This window comes from Barbus barbus (assembly GCF_936440315.1).
Source record: "Barbus barbus genome assembly, chromosome: 39".
NCBI lineage: Eukaryota > Metazoa > Chordata > Actinopteri > Cypriniformes > Cyprinidae > Barbus > Barbus barbus.
The window spans coordinates 20,811,191-20,826,232 of record NC_136717.1 but is presented as its reverse complement, the minus strand read 5'-3'; the positions used below and the strand labels follow the sequence as shown (position 1 = coordinate 20,826,232).

The 15,042-nt window shown below is 38.2% G+C and overlaps 1 protein-coding gene and 1 pseudogene across 2 annotated transcripts; one reads left to right on the top strand and one right to left on the bottom strand.

The window, feature by feature from the left end:
- Window positions 1-4: 4 nt before the first annotated feature.
- LOC306859034 (putative tetratricopeptide repeat protein 41) lies at window positions 5-7,460 on the bottom strand (annotated as a pseudogene). The gene is made up of 16 exons: window positions 6,803-7,460; window positions 6,585-6,682; window positions 5,926-6,106; window positions 5,617-5,834; window positions 4,598-4,761; window positions 4,429-4,516; window positions 3,970-4,209; window positions 3,443-3,603; window positions 3,244-3,343; window positions 2,775-2,894; window positions 2,459-2,639; window positions 2,193-2,343; window positions 1,907-2,056; window positions 1,691-1,812; window positions 620-746; window positions 5-538 (listed from the first exon to the last, which is right to left on the bottom strand). The product of its transcript is annotated as a putative tetratricopeptide repeat protein 41 (transcript).
- Window positions 7,461-8,188: 728 nt separating this feature from the next.
- On the top strand, window positions 8,189-15,037 carry LOC306858566 (endoplasmin-like). Its single transcript, XM_079399153.1, has 18 exons — window positions 8,189-8,491; window positions 9,372-9,474; window positions 9,810-9,951; window positions 10,036-10,152; window positions 10,426-10,757; window positions 10,849-10,960; window positions 11,055-11,174; window positions 11,265-11,381; window positions 11,477-11,614; window positions 11,703-11,780; window positions 12,363-12,428; window positions 12,566-12,835; window positions 12,924-13,169; window positions 13,278-13,414; window positions 14,070-14,148; window positions 14,240-14,395; window positions 14,476-14,571; window positions 14,745-15,037. The coding sequence occupies exons 1-18, from the start codon at window positions 8,443-8,445 to the stop codon at window positions 14,769-14,771; spliced, it is 2,385 nt and encodes a 794-aa protein (XP_079255279.1). The 5' UTR covers window positions 8,189-8,442; the 3' UTR covers window positions 14,772-15,037.
- The last annotated feature ends 5 nt before the right edge of the window (window positions 15,038-15,042 follow it).

Genomic DNA, 15,042 nt, shown 5'->3' with positions numbered 1-15,042 from the left:
ATATTTATATAGTGCTTCCCAACCTATATGTTTCAAAAGCAGCTTTATAGACATTTTTATAGAAAGTCCAGTAAGCATCACAGAGGTAAAAACTACTAGAATAGAATAGAATACACATGGCTACTCTGACTATGTAACAAAGTGTCTTCTCATCTGGGTTCAATGGTTTCAGAGCTTCCTCCTGCATGATGCATCTGCCTGGGAAAGACCCCCGGTTGATCTGGTAAGGGACCGCCGCTGGTCAAACCAACCAGTGTTTCTTGTTTGCAGTAGAGTCTTAATATCACTCTGTGGCCCAAAAACGGAGACCTGGAAAGCCATCCATGGTCTTTCTAGGGTTTCATCCTGGTTGCAACACGATGCTGTTTGTGTAGAGAAGCTTCTAGGCAGTTTGGTAGAGGATGATTGTTGCAGCCGCCCACTGTGTGATTCCTTGAAAGCAATTGTAGACCTACATAGTGACAGTTTATTGTTTGAGGTGGACCCAATGACCTCTAGAACATGCTTCCCCTGTCCTGCAATATCAGAGTTTGAAACACTGCAGAAGAGATAAGATTAAAATTAATTTAGAGAGCATCTGTGTGATTACAATACAATATTGTAGTGAAACTGAGCTCACGGCTCCAGGTCTCGGGTCAGTGGGTGCTCAGGGCCCAGGAGGTGAATCCTTATGTCTGCAGCTCTCTGGAGCAGATCCAGCCCTTCTCTCCTGTCCACTCTACTGCAGCTACGCAACAACACTTTACCTGCCAGACAGCATAAAATACACAAAACATCTGTGACAGAACAGAGAATGACAAAATGACAACAGACACAGCAGTAGAATTTATATATCTCAATATTTGTTTGTCTACTATGGTATTTTAAACTTGCAGTGAATGACTTCAGTTGTTTCATTTAAAATAGGCCTAAGTCTCGTACGCTCACCAAAACTGCAATGATTTGATCAAAAATACAGTCATATTTTCAAATACTATTACAATTTAAAATAACTGTTTTCAATATGAATATTTATTAAAATGTAATTTATTTCTGTAATGGCAAACCTATTTTTTTTAGAAGCCATTACTCCAGTCTTCAGTGCTTCAGTAACTTTACAAGTGCATGTCAACTTATTCTGCTAACCCCTTACCAAACAGTCTAATAATACACTAATGAGAGTTAGTTAATATGTAGTTGCAAAGTTACTTATAATTAGTAGAATGTGTAAAGTGGACTATTGAAATAAAGTAAAACAAAATGATTTCTGAAGGATCATGTGACACTGAAGACTGGAGTAATAGCTACTGAAAATTCAGCTTTGCCATCACAGGAATGAATTACATTTTAAAATATATTCAAAAACTTTATATTTATAAATATTTTATAATATTACTATTTTACTGTATTGTTGCTCAAATAAGGCAGCCTTGTGAACATAAGAGAATTATTTCAAAAACTTAAAAAAAAAATCTGAATCATTCCTAACCTTGGGCTGGTAGTGTATAAATATATACACACAGCACTCTTCCTTTTGTCCAAAAAAAATCAAATACATTTTAGCTTAAAATCAGACTTTCTAAAGTTGTGAGTCATCTTGGAGCTGGTTGGTTTGGTTCAAAACTTTTCAAGAAAAATATGCCATTGAAACCAAGGCCACTTAAATAAATGACTCTGTTCAAGCAGTCACTAAGGCTAATTAGTCACTCACCAAGCTTCATAAGAATGACAGCAAGGTCCTACTGCATTGTGGGAAGTTGCAACATCTGAGCCTCAGTCTCTTTAGTGCATATAACATGCCGGTACAATTCAACCATCTTCCTCTGCATCCATCTAAAAGTGGAAATCAAGCCAGTGACCTTGAAATCACATTATGTGACTTTGAGGTTTGATGACAGATTGATGTAACTAAATGCGAGCATCTCACTCCATGTTGGTTTGATCTCTGGCCCAGAGGTCTGCAAGCTGCTCCTCCACTTCTGCTACCAGAGGATGATCATGGCCATACCAGCGCCTCCTGCTGGCCAAAGCAGCTTGGAAGCATTTCTCAGCAGTCTTGGGCTCACAAAGACTCAACCTTGACAAATTATGAAAATGCATTAAAATGCCTTCAAGTAATTTCTGTATATTTTACTGGCTAATAAAGCAGTTGTCACAGACTCATAGACTCCTAGAGTATACTGACACCTATTGATGTGGATGTAGCATCTTACTTGTGAATGGCCTTCAGTAGCATAGCTATGCCTTCAGCACAAGGATGGCTAGAGATGTATCTAGCAGAACTGATATCTTTGAAAATCCCTGGCACTTCATGCAGTCGTCTATCCTCCAGCAATGCCACACACAGACAACAAAGCAGCTGTCCTGTGAGAGCAGATTAGTGCCACATGCGTTCAAATTTACCCTTGCCAAGAAATAACTTGCATGTCTGTTTATAACAGTTATGTGAACGCAGGATGAAATATGAAAAACATCTTACCAACTATCAGTTTGACCTCTGAGCTGGCAAGGTGGGCTACTGCAAAAGACCGGGTTGTCTCAAGTCCCTTGTGGCAATACATCTCTGTGTCTTTTGGCAGATGCATTTGGGCTTAAAGCTCTGCCAGCATATGTTGCACTTTGAGCAGTAACCTCATACTGTCACTATCCAGCTCCACATCCTGTGGAGGAAACCATCAAAACAGATTATAAGAGAATGAAACCTTGCAAATTATCATTTTTTGAATGTATGCAATTTCTGTCAATGATTAGAGCTAATCTTATATCAAAATATTAGGGTACTTTATTATTTTTACCTTTTGGAAAATTTGATCTGCTTGCAGTAGCAGCTTCTCAGCTTGTCGTATCTCACCCAAACAGAGCAGAACTTTACAGCAGAACAATGACAGTCTCCACAAACTGCTGTGGGTCAACATCTAAGAAAGGTCAGGTGAATTTAGTTAACATACCAAGAAGTGATCATTGTGTCATAATTTCTGCATATGTCTGCAGTGTCTGCATATCAGAATTATTACTTCCATAGGATCTTTAGAAGGCAATATGAATACTTTACAGTTTATAAAACAGTCTAATACTCACACAATTTACATTACTATCGTCTATCACTTATAAAAAAAATACCATATATTTTTTAAAGTGTCTACATTACTGTATGTGTGTGTGTGTATGATTTATAAATGTTATTTGCTCATGATAATAAAAATACAACTTTTTACCATTAAAATGTTCCCAAGTCTGAGCCATCAGACTCTGGAATGAAGTCACAGGGTCAAGTCCTCTCTCCCTTAGTAGTGTCCAATAATGTATAAGATCAGTTGTCATCTGTGGGTATCGTTTCAGGCTGCTTGACAAAAACTCCATGGTACTATGAAAAATATGTTTGAATTATTTCATCATTGACTGAAAACTCAGTTGCTGAATTAGCAAAATAGTTGTATTCAAAGACAAACTAGAGTGAATGTACGCCGGATCACTGAGGAAATCATGCAACTCCTTAAATGAACCAGTTTGCTTGAGATGCCAAGGAATGTCTTCCATTTTTCTTGCCCAGCTACAAAGCTCTAAACTGGAATTCTGAAAAAAACTTAGCAAGGATCCGATGGTAGGAGATGTGACCCTCTGTACCTTAAAGTGAAAGAGACAAAAGCACAACAGTAAGAACACCCTGGAAATACCTGTTCTGTTTTAATGCTGGGAGACTATATTAATGCATGTCAAGAGTCGCAGTGTCAAAAGGCATTGCTACTGAAAAGTTTATTATTATTATTATTATTATATGCATATATTAAAAATATATATGTAATTCTAAATTTATTTTTAATAATTATTTTTTAAATAATTATGTTATTTATAAAATTTTAATTAAATTAAATTATTTATTTTTTTTTATTTAATTTAATCAAATGTTTGGCTACATGAAGCAACTATTTTGTGGCAAGGATTGAAATATAATAAAGGAGAATAAGACAAATAACATAAAACCATCCACACCGTGCAACAACAGGTTAATAGCCTGGCTGAGTGATTGATGCGTGATGGTCAGAAGACCATTGGTTTTCTCCTGAACCCAAGGCCAAAAAACAGAGCGCAGTCGGGCCCATTCCAAAACCTGGACTCTCAAATTACCACAGTAGCCTAGATCTTCCAGCAAAGTCAAAACCTGACGCTCAGTCAGCCCAGCACGAGACACATGAATAAGACAGAGCGTGTCCCACACCCAGCCTGAGAGATCTGTAGAGAAAATGCTTATTAGATTTAACTAATAAAGTCATGGCAAGCATGGTTTTATAAAACAAAATAAAAAGGACTTACCAGCCCTGAGTGATACGGTGCTTGTCTGAGACTCAGTGACTTTACAAGAAGAAGTAATGTCTTCTATTGGAGCAGTTCAACAGATCCATCTCTTCTGCTTTTTCCCTCAGCACTCCACATGTCCGTAGCTGGTCAGACTTTTGTAAGTGAGGTCAGTGAAGGTTGTTGTGATGATCATTTTACAATAGGGAGGCAGAGCATCTGGCAGCCATCGTAGTGCCTTTACCTGGAAAACAAAATACAGAAATAAGGTGTTTATTGTATTGAAATAAAAAAAGTTAAAGACAACAGAAGACTGAAAGATCACCTCTTGCTTTGAGAGTCCGAGTGTTTCTGTCAGAAGGTCAATTCCATCTACAAGAAGAACACAAGGCCCAAGATTGACTGCTGCAGTAAATGCCTGGACCGCCCGATGGAGGTGCATAAACTCAATCACGTCCTCCAAACTATCATCCCAATCTGGAAAATCACCTGCAGAAACAAATTAGATATAAAATACTAGAATATTTGGTCTTTATGGATTTATGGTATAAAATAATATATATTTTATGTTATTTAATACATTTAATAATAACAGTAATTGTTATTAAATTGTATCTCCATCTATCTATCTATCTATCTATCTATCTATCTATCTATCTATCTATCTATCTATCTGTGTGGGGGTAATATTTTATATTATTAAATATATTTAAAAATAATAATAATAATAATTGTTAAACATATTTGGTCTGTATTTATGATGCTTTAAAATATTATTTTAAAATATAGATCTTTAATATATTTATAATTGTTTATTATAAAAAAATGTTCATTCAGATTTGAATAAATTTACATTTAAATTATAATATTTACATGTTAAATAAAATGTATTATTTTAAAAGAATAATCATTACATTTATTATTTAACATTCATTTAAAAATATTTCAAAAATAATTGTTATTAGACATTTTTGGTCTTTATTTATGATGCTATAAAATATTTTTTTGAAATATATATACTTAATATTTTTATTTGTAAAAAAATATTATAAATGTTTTTTATTTTGTTTATATTTAATATTTTTATATCCATTATATTTCTTCTTGTCTGGTTGAGACAGTAGTAGTTCAGATTTCTTTGATTTTATTTTTCCTAAAATGTAAATTATAATATTTACATGAACAATACAATTTCTAATTTTAAGTGCATAATTTTTACATTTATGTCTTTATTTAGCATTTGCAATAATAGCTTGAAATGAAATTGTTCTGGTAATTATATAGACAATTATTCATTCTCCAAGAATCATACACATATTTCTGCTGAAAAATGAGGCAATTTACCATAATGTGCTCTCCGAAGTTGAGCAGTACACTGTCTAAGCAAAGACCTGACGTCAGTGCTGGATGTGCTGGTCCCACAGATGTGAGAGATGACTTGAACATCAGGATTCTGTCTGCAGAAGGACCGCAGCCACCATGCTACCAGAGTAGACTTCCCATAAACCCTTTCACCACATACCAGAAAGATAGATTTCTCTGAGTCGTTCCAGTCAAGATCACTGAAACCACACAGACATTTGACCCATAACATAATTTTAATATGTTAATCAAGCAAAGTTTGTCTTATTTATTTGGTTTTTATGTTTTTACCATGTGAAATGAGCTCCTGGATTCCTTAAGTGCATCTCAGATTTTGCATTATGGGTTAAAAGATCCATAAATTTGTTTAGTGCATTCAGTATCTCCGTGGTGGGTGCCGAAGGCACAAACCAGTCACACAATGCACGAGCATGCCTCTCATGGTAATGCAGATCGAATGAATCCTGCCATCCTACAACAAATCAAGTCAAAATCATAAATGTGTCTTACCTGAAACATACATAATATTGAAGTATCAGGTTGATAATTCATGACATTTCCCTGGGTTTTGAGAAAGAATTTGAAAGGGAAATAAAATAGGTTGAAAATTAAAATGGTTGAAAATTACAATTATTACTTATTCTCTGCGACTCTAAATATATACAAATATAATCATATATACATTTATAATTATGTTTTTTTTTCATATTTGGGGTCATTAATAAGTAATAATAGAAATGTTCTATTTTATTTTATATGTATTGTACATACATATTCTCTTAAATATAATCAATTGAATATGAATATATAAAGTACTAAAGAAAAAAGTAATACAAATAAAATAACATTAAAATCTAAAATTAATTTAGAATTTGATTAAACGTCCAAAATGTGGCCTTTTATAAGAAAAAACAAGATTTTTGAGAGCGGGTTCAGAAATGTAGTCTTACCTGAGATGGGATGTTTTGGATCCTCATGAAATGCACAAATGACTCCTTCCCAGTCCGCCTTTATCATCTCCTCAAGTTCATTAAGGTTTTTGAAGAATCTGTCAAACAGTGGAAAGAAAAAGGAGGATGCATTTAAAATAGCCAATACACAATACACAAGTGGGCTTTAGTATTTCAAATAAATCTGCATTTGTGTTTAAAGACTTGTATACTCAAACATGACAGGAAGACAATTTATGATCCTTCTTTTTAGATCTCTCAATCTCTGTCTCTCGCTTTGGCTTTGAGAGGACAGCATGTTCAAGAAATTGTGCATTTCATCACTGCTGCCGTCCTCTGTGTCCTGTGGGGTGCAGTCTTTAAAATAGAAGAAGCAGCTTCTGTTGTTGTCAGTGAAGGCTGCCTTGGTGATCTCCAGCTCTGTAAGGCTACATGTGCGATACTCATCCTCCATAACCCAGGGTAACCAGCCTCTGCAGCGACATACAAGTTCCTCGCCACCCCAGACAAAGAACATGGTCCGATATCAGACTGAGATCCACTTTCTGCTGGCAGACACGGTCCATAGATGTGTCCGAGAAGACAGATGAAAAAGGGCGAGCGATCAATGAGATCCAAACTGATTTTCAGCAGCTGGTCATAAAGATCAAGCCTATGATCATCTCTTCTTTCTTGTTTGCGTTGCTGCAAGTCCACAGGTGTGAAACAGGTTCCTTTTGCCTGGCAAAGAGTGTCTAGATGTGGAAACACTTTTGTTTTCAGGTAAATCAACTCTTCTTGAAGATCACCTGGAACATAACACAGATAAGGCCAGAAAGGAAACCCCAGGTCGGAAGTTTCTCCTATATTTTTTTCTTGGATATTTATTCCTTGCATTTTTAGCGCGTGACTAAATTTCTGAAATAGTTGCATTCAAGAAAAACTAAAATAAATGCAAAAAATATGAAAAGGTAGGCTAATTTTAATCAGGCCTATTCAAATTCTCCTGAAGCTTTAGTCAATATGAAGTATTGGGGAAGAAGTCGTGGCCTAATGGTTAGAGAGTCGGACTCGTAATCGAAAGGTTGCGAGTTCGAGCCCCCGGCCGGCAGGAATTGTAGGTGGGGGGAGGGAATGTCCAGCGCTCTCTCCACCCTCAATACCACGACTGAGGTGCCCTTGAGCAAGGCACGGAACCCCCAATTGCTCCCCGGGCGCTGCAGCATGGCTGCCCACTGCTCCGGGTGTGTGTTCACGGTGTGTGTGTGTGTGTGTGTGTGGATTTGTTCACTACTCACTGCTGTGTGTGTGCACTTGGATGGGTTAAACGCAGAGCACCAATTTCGAGTATGGGTCACCATACTTGACAATACGTCACGAAAAAAAAAAAAAAGTAAATCGGGACTTTCTTGTGGTCTTTCACCGTGTCAACAACTGGTTGTTAAGGAAACCGTAACTCTAAATTAAATCTGATTCTGAATCACCTAGTTCCGTTTCCCCTGAGCCGTTTAAAGCAGTCACACCGTTCTCAGATCAGCTGTCAGTCACAGCCTATGACGAAAACCCTTTAAAACGCTCGCTTGTTGAACTGGCATCCCGTCGAGCCAATCAACACGAGCCACGATTGGAACGTGTAGAATCGGACATGTAAGGCGGTGATTGGTAGACAGCAGCTGCGGATCGCGCTCTGATTGGTGCGGTGTTGTGCGTGGGGTGCTGTGATTGGCTCATACCGGCTGAGCACAGCCCTAGAGCGCAAGAGTTGATAAAGCCGTCTTCTCGCTCTATCTCCACGCACTGCAAGAGTTCGTCGAGGTGTGGAGTGCGCTGCTACTTCTGCTATTGCGTCTCATTAATAAACCGTTGTTCTTTCAAAACAATGAGGCGACTGTGGATTATCGGTCTCCTCTGTGCACTTTTGGCATTCGGTGAGTACGTTTTATCAAATAGCCTTGAAATGCAGCGCGTTATGCTATTGAGCTTGACAAAGCTTCTGAGTGTTTGCAGTAATGCTGCTATCTTTGTGTGCTTTCTCATTCTGCTGTGTAAGCTTGAGTATTATATTTAAATTTTTTAAAGAATGCTTCATGTGTAGACATACGTTAACGCTTCCTAAATGGATGAATGATTCAGAACAGGAAATAAAACATGGAGAGTGGATTTGATTCGCATGTGCTTCTGGAAGTTTCCTTAAGATTAAAATGGCCTTCATATAATTATATCCTTTATTTATATACAGTCATATCGCGCCTTAAAAGGATCAATTGCGTTGAAATCATAATATAATGCATTGTAATCGTACTAGTAATGCTTTTTATTGAAAATAATCATGAAAGAGTAATGCAAAATAAAATGATGCATAATAATTGCACATTAAGGCTAGAGAAGAATTTAACCAAGGGTCTTGGACCATGTTGGATTGTCACATGAAGGCCTTTAAATGTAGCTGAGGTGTTCTGGATCAAATAAAAAAGGTGCTTTTGCACACATCAAGAGCATTTGTACGTTTCAGATGTGGAGAGCCTCACCTGGGCAATTTTAATCATATTTGCCGTCACATGCAGTGCATTTTCATGTACAACAAACAAACAGCCTGGTGGGCACAATAGGGTCTTTGCTGAGCAAATATACTTAGGAATTAAGTTATAAAACACTTGTGATCCAAATAAAAGCTGTATTTTGGTGCTGTGTGTTAAGTTACTAAGTAACCCCATAGATACTGTCTGACTTTTAAGTGCTCTTTATCACGGTCCCATTCACATCATTTGTGGTGTTTCTTAATCTTTTTAACGTTTTGCATAATTGCAGCATCTGTGAAAGCTGATGATGAAGTTGACATTGACGGCACAGTAGAAGAGGACCTTGGAAAGAGCAGAGACGGATCCCGCACAGATGATGAGGTTGCTCAGAGGTCTGTATAGACTTGAACTTGCACAACTTCATTCATTTTAAAGCGATGTTCATTTGCCCTTCATTTAGACTCAGATCTCAAAGTGGGGTAAATAAAACCTTGAAACTAATCTTAGCTGCTTTTTTAATGCATTTGTTTATCTCCTAAGAGGTTACATTCACTTTTAGCTCCTCACAAAACCCACAAATGATACCCAGTGGGGTTTGGACATCTGGTTGATGCATTTGTGTCTTGTTCCACAATACCCAAGAGTAAATAGTAATAAGTCCCCAGAGGAATGAACATGTCACAAGCATCCTTTGCGCTCTTCCATGATAATATCTTTTCTCCAACAGGGAGGAAGAAGCCATTCAGCTAGATGGTTTGAACGCTTCACAAATAAAAGAAATTCGTGAAAAAGCAGAAAAGCATGCGTTCAAGGCAGAAGTGAACCGGATGATGAAACTGATCATCAATTCCTTGTATAAGAACAAGGAGGTGAGTAGGTCTTCATGCTGTTCGGGTTTTTGCAAATTGTACACCAGATCGACACTTGCTAATTCTTTACTTTTCATCCTAAAGATCTTCCTTCGAGAGCTGATCTCTAATGCTTCCGATGCCTTGGATAAGATCCGTCTGTTGTCCCTGACCAACGAAGATGCTCTTGCTGAAAATGAAGAGCTTACTATTAAAATCAAGGTGTGTTAAAAATGAGTCCTGAAACCCACCCTTACTGATAGACCCTGCTTACTGAAACTTTCCATAGGACACAGAAATATAACGTGGCTTTTACATTTGCATTGCAAAATAAATTCAAACATGCGTGAAGCAAATTGAGGAGCGTTTCCTTAATTTCCATATCTTAATTTTGATACTCAACACCTTGTTTAGCTATGCAAACACTTAAATTTTTAGTTATTAGTTTTGAGGTTGTGATATTTAGTCCTGTATTTTTTTGTCTGTCTTCACCAGTCCGACAAAGAAAAGAACATGCTTCATATTACTGACACTGGTATTGGCATGACCAAAGAAGAACTGGTGAAGAACCTCGGTACCATCGCCAAATCTGGAACCAGCGAGTTCCTCAGCAAGATGACTGAGATGCAAGATGAGGGTCAATCCACCTCTGAGCTGATTGGTCAGTTTGGTGTGGGCTTCTACTCTGCCTTCCTTGTGGCTGATAAGGTCATTGTCGCCTCCAAGCACAACAATGACACCCAGCACATCTGGGAATCCAATTCCAATGAGTTTTCCGTCATCAACGACCCTCGTGGAGACACTCTGGGCAGAGGCACCACCATTACGTAAGCAGTTGAACTTAAAAATTCACAAAAAAGTGTAGGTTGTGACGGTGTAACTAAAGTCGTTTTTTTTTTTTTTTTTTTTTAATATCAGGCTGGTGATGAAAGAGGAGGCTTCAGACTACCTTGAGCTGGAGACCATTAAGAACCTGGTGAAGAAGTACTCTCAGTTCATCAACTTCCCCATCTACGTATGGAGCAGCAAGGTCAGTGTGTCCACCAAAGACTCCAGACCTTCTAGTTAGAAGTTCACCAATAGCTGGAGGACATCATGAACTTATCGATTTGTGTCATTTTCAGACTGAGACCGTAGAGGAGCCCATTGAGGAGGAGGAGGGGGCAGAGAAGGAAGAGGCCGCTGAAGAAGAAGCTGAGGTTGAGGAAGAGGATGAGGACAAGGACAAACCAAAGACTAAGAAGGTATTTAGCTGTATATATGCAAATAAACATCAATAGAAACTATTTTATAGATGTTTCTCAATGATTTGAACGATTCCTCACTACTTTCAGGTGGAGAAGACCGTGTGGGACTGGGAGCTGATGAATGACATTAAACCAATCTGGCAGAGGCCTGCAAAGGAAGTGGAGGAGGACGAATACAAAGCCTTCTACAAGACCTTCTCCAGGGTGAGTCAACCTGTGCTTTACACTCAAAGAATCAACTCTTATGATCCTTTGTGGCTTCTTGAATCAGTTCAAGTGGAATCATTTTTAATTTTCAGGACTCTGATGAGCCCATGTCTCATATTCACTTCACCGCTGAAGGAGAGGTCACCTTCAAGTCCATCCTCTTTGTCCCTGCATCTGCACCCAGAGGCCTTTTCGATGAATATGGAACAAAGAAAAATGACTTCATCAAGGTAATTTTCATAATCATTAAGTGGGAAAAGAATGCATTCTCTTATGTTGTATTTGAGTTATTAATTGTACCCAATTTGGTTCTTTTAGCTATTTGTGCGTAGAGTCTTCATCACCGATGACTTCCACGACATGATGCCCAAGTACCTCAACTTCGTCAAAGGCGTTGTAAGTGCTTCTGTCTAAGTGTAGCCAGTAAGATATTTAGGATGCATTGACATTTCTGTGACTAAAAACATTAACAATCCTAATTCTGCACGCACAGCGTGTGGCATAATTCAGTTTCTTAGAAATGTAATGCATGTTTGCAGTGCATTTCCCTAAAAGTGATAGCCGTCCTGTGTATTGGGTCATTGGTAAAGAGCATTTCCATTTTTGAGCAGATTGCATGCATGCGCTAATGTAATACAGGGTACAGCTGTAATTTTATTTGCCAAAATGGGTGTTACATTTGTGTTTGCTGCTGAAGTGTTTGGAATAAACAAATTTTAAAGTCATTTAATACTTAAACCCAGGGAATAATTTTGAAACAAAGCACAAAATAGTTAAATATAAATAGAAAATATAGAAATAATTCAAAATAATAAATATTACAATTGTATACAAGTACTAAATTGTGAATATTTTTATGTATGCATGTTATTTAATGGCATATTAAATGGATAGTTTTTCAGTTTTGGCCAGTAATTTATTTCGCTGCATCACCTATAATGAATGTTTGTTGACTCAAAGTTTGTTCTCATTTTTCAGGTGGACTCTGATGATCTGCCTCTGAATGTGTCCAGAGAGACTCTGCAGCAACACAAACTGCTCAAGGTGAGCTCATCGTGTTACAGATCAAAGTAACATTGATTTGATGGTTTATGTACAATTATATGATGCAAATGCAACGTACTTGCTGTACAAGCAATTGAGCTACTTTCAAGATTCACATTGGTGCCTTCGTTCATCAGGTCATCCGCAAGAAGCTGGTGCGCAAGACCCTGGACATGATCAAGAAGATCGCCGAGGAGCAGTACAATGACAAGTTCTGGAAGGAGTTCGGCACCAACATTAAGCTGGGCGTGATTGAGGATCACTCCAACAGAACCCGCCTGGCCAAGCTGCTCCGCTTCCAGACCTCCCACCATGAAACCATACTGTCTAGTCTGGAGCAGTACGTGGAGAGGATGAAAGAGAAGCAAGACAAGATCTACTTCATGGCAGGAACCAGCAGGAAGGAGGTGTTTAAATGTTTTTACTCTGAACTGAACTGCTTGCTAAGAGACCCCATTTCTCTTTCCATATTAACATGTAATCTTTTTGGTTTAGGCTGAGTCTTCTCCATTCGTGGAGAGGCTGCTTAAGAAAGGACATGAGGTCATCTACCTGACTGAGCCAGTGGACGAGTACTGCATCCAGGCTCTGCCTGAGTTTGACGGCAAACGCTTCCAGAATGTGGCGAAGGAAGGCGTGAAATTCGATGAAAGCGACAAGGCCAAGGAGAAGAGGGAAGCTTTGGAGAAAGAGTTTGAACCCCTTACCACCTGGATGAAAGACAAGTCCCTGAAGGACAATGTATGATTATTTTCAGTGACTTTATTGTATTATATTGCATATTATAAACTGACTGTTTTAGAAGTGGCAGATAAATTGAAACAAGTTTGTCCCTGTGTCATGTTTCAGATCGAGAAGGCTGTTTTGTCTCAGAGGCTGACCAAGTCTCCCTGCGCTCTGGTTGCCAGTCAGTACGGATGGTCTGGCAACATGGAACGGATCATGAAAGCCCAGGCTTACCAGACAGGAAAAGACGTTTCCACAAGGTACGTCGTCTAAACAAATGTGTGTGCATTTGCAAATTCTAGTTGCAATCACCTTTTGCAACTGCATAGGAAAGACCTGACAACATCTAACAACACTTTGAGGGTTTGGTCACATTGGCGAATTTGTGAAATATTGCTAGCAAAAAAGGCCAATTGTCATTATACAGACTTGAACCCGTATCAAAATCTGCATGTGGAAATCTTTTGGTATTGCAGGAAATCCAAATGTGTGGATTCCCATTGAAATGATTGGATTTTCCTCGCAGACATTTACAAACTACAATAAATGTGGTCACACCAAATTCAAAATCGAACTTTAACACTTATTGATCTGAACTGAAGCAACACTGAACACTTGAGCCAAATAATGGCACTACTGTCTTTTTAAAGCTGCTTTACAGCAGAATCTGAATTGTCTCAGTAGTTGAGTTTCTATAATTGATTTGCTAGTTTCCTGTTCATCACTGTTCTGTTGCTTTGACACAATCTGCGTTGTATAAAGTGTTATAAATAGCTTGATTTGGCACCTTTAGAATTGTGGTGACAGTGCAGCCCACCACTTCCAGCTATGTGAAAAAGGGGAGAAAAAATGGCTAATATTCTGCAAACTATGGTCATAAAAACTAAGTTAAACTTTTTTTTTTTCTCATTCTAGTTATTACGCAAGTCAAAAGAAGACATTAGAAATCAACCACAAACATCCTCTCATCAAGGAGATGTTGAAGAGAGTTAAAGTAAGTCAAGCATAACTCTGATTAAGTTCATTTTAAAATGTCGTTGTTAAAAGAGTTCAGATTGTCTGATATATTGTGCTTCGTGTTGTAGGAAGATGCTGAGGATCAGACAGCTGCAGATTTAGCCGTGGTGCTCTTTGAAACTGCCACACTGCGATCTGGCTACCAACTCACAGACACCAAAGCATACGGAGACCGAATAGAGCGTATGCTGAGGCTCAGCATGAACCTAGATCTCGACGAACAGGTACACACAAAGTCGAGCACAGATAATAAGAAAGTTGTTCAAATGAAGTGTGGCTAAATATCTTTTTGCTGTGTCCACAGGTAGAGGAAGAGCCAGAAGAGGAACCAGAAGAACAGACAGAAGAAGCAGCAGATGAGGAGGAGGTCCAGGCAGATGAGGAGGCAGAAGAAGAATCGGTGAGTGTGGAAATGTTTACTTACCCTCATGTTGTTCCAAATCCATATTTAATTCATGAAATTCCGAATCTAAGAGGTCTGAAACAACATGATGGTGAGAGATGATGGGCGAACTGCTATTTTAACAGTTCATTATGCCTTAATGTATCTTAACACAAGGATTTCTGTTTCAGGATCGCACAGACAGAGACGAGTTGTAAAGTGTAAATCTGGGAGGGATGGGGTGTCGGACTGTGATGCAGAGTGAAGATTGCGATCTCAGCTGGTTCTTTTCTCTGTGTATGGGTTAGGGGGATAGGAGCTGTTTATTAAAGGCGACGCGTTTGTTTGAAATTTATTTTTTTTCTTTTTTTTACATTCCTCCATGATTGTAAATTTGTTAATATTTAACTGACCCAGTTGTGGAGTGCTGACTCCTGTCCACTGAACCATTAAATGTTTCCGGAAAAGGAAATTGTGTGTCTTACCATG

Bases quoted from the DNA above. Each gene is read 5' to 3' on its own strand.
- LOC306858566 (XM_079399153.1), top strand. From the start codon at position 8,443: ATGAGGCGACTGTGGATTATCGGTCTCCTCTGTGCACTTTTGGCATTC. The intron at 11,175-11,264 runs GTATTTAGCTGT...CACTACTTTCAG, and splicing joins ACAAACCAAAGACTAAGAAG to GTGGAGAAGACCGTGTGGGA. The intron at 12,836-12,923 runs GTGTTTAAATGT...TTTTTGGTTTAG, and splicing joins CAGGAACCAGCAGGAAGGAG to GCTGAGTCTTCTCCATTCGT.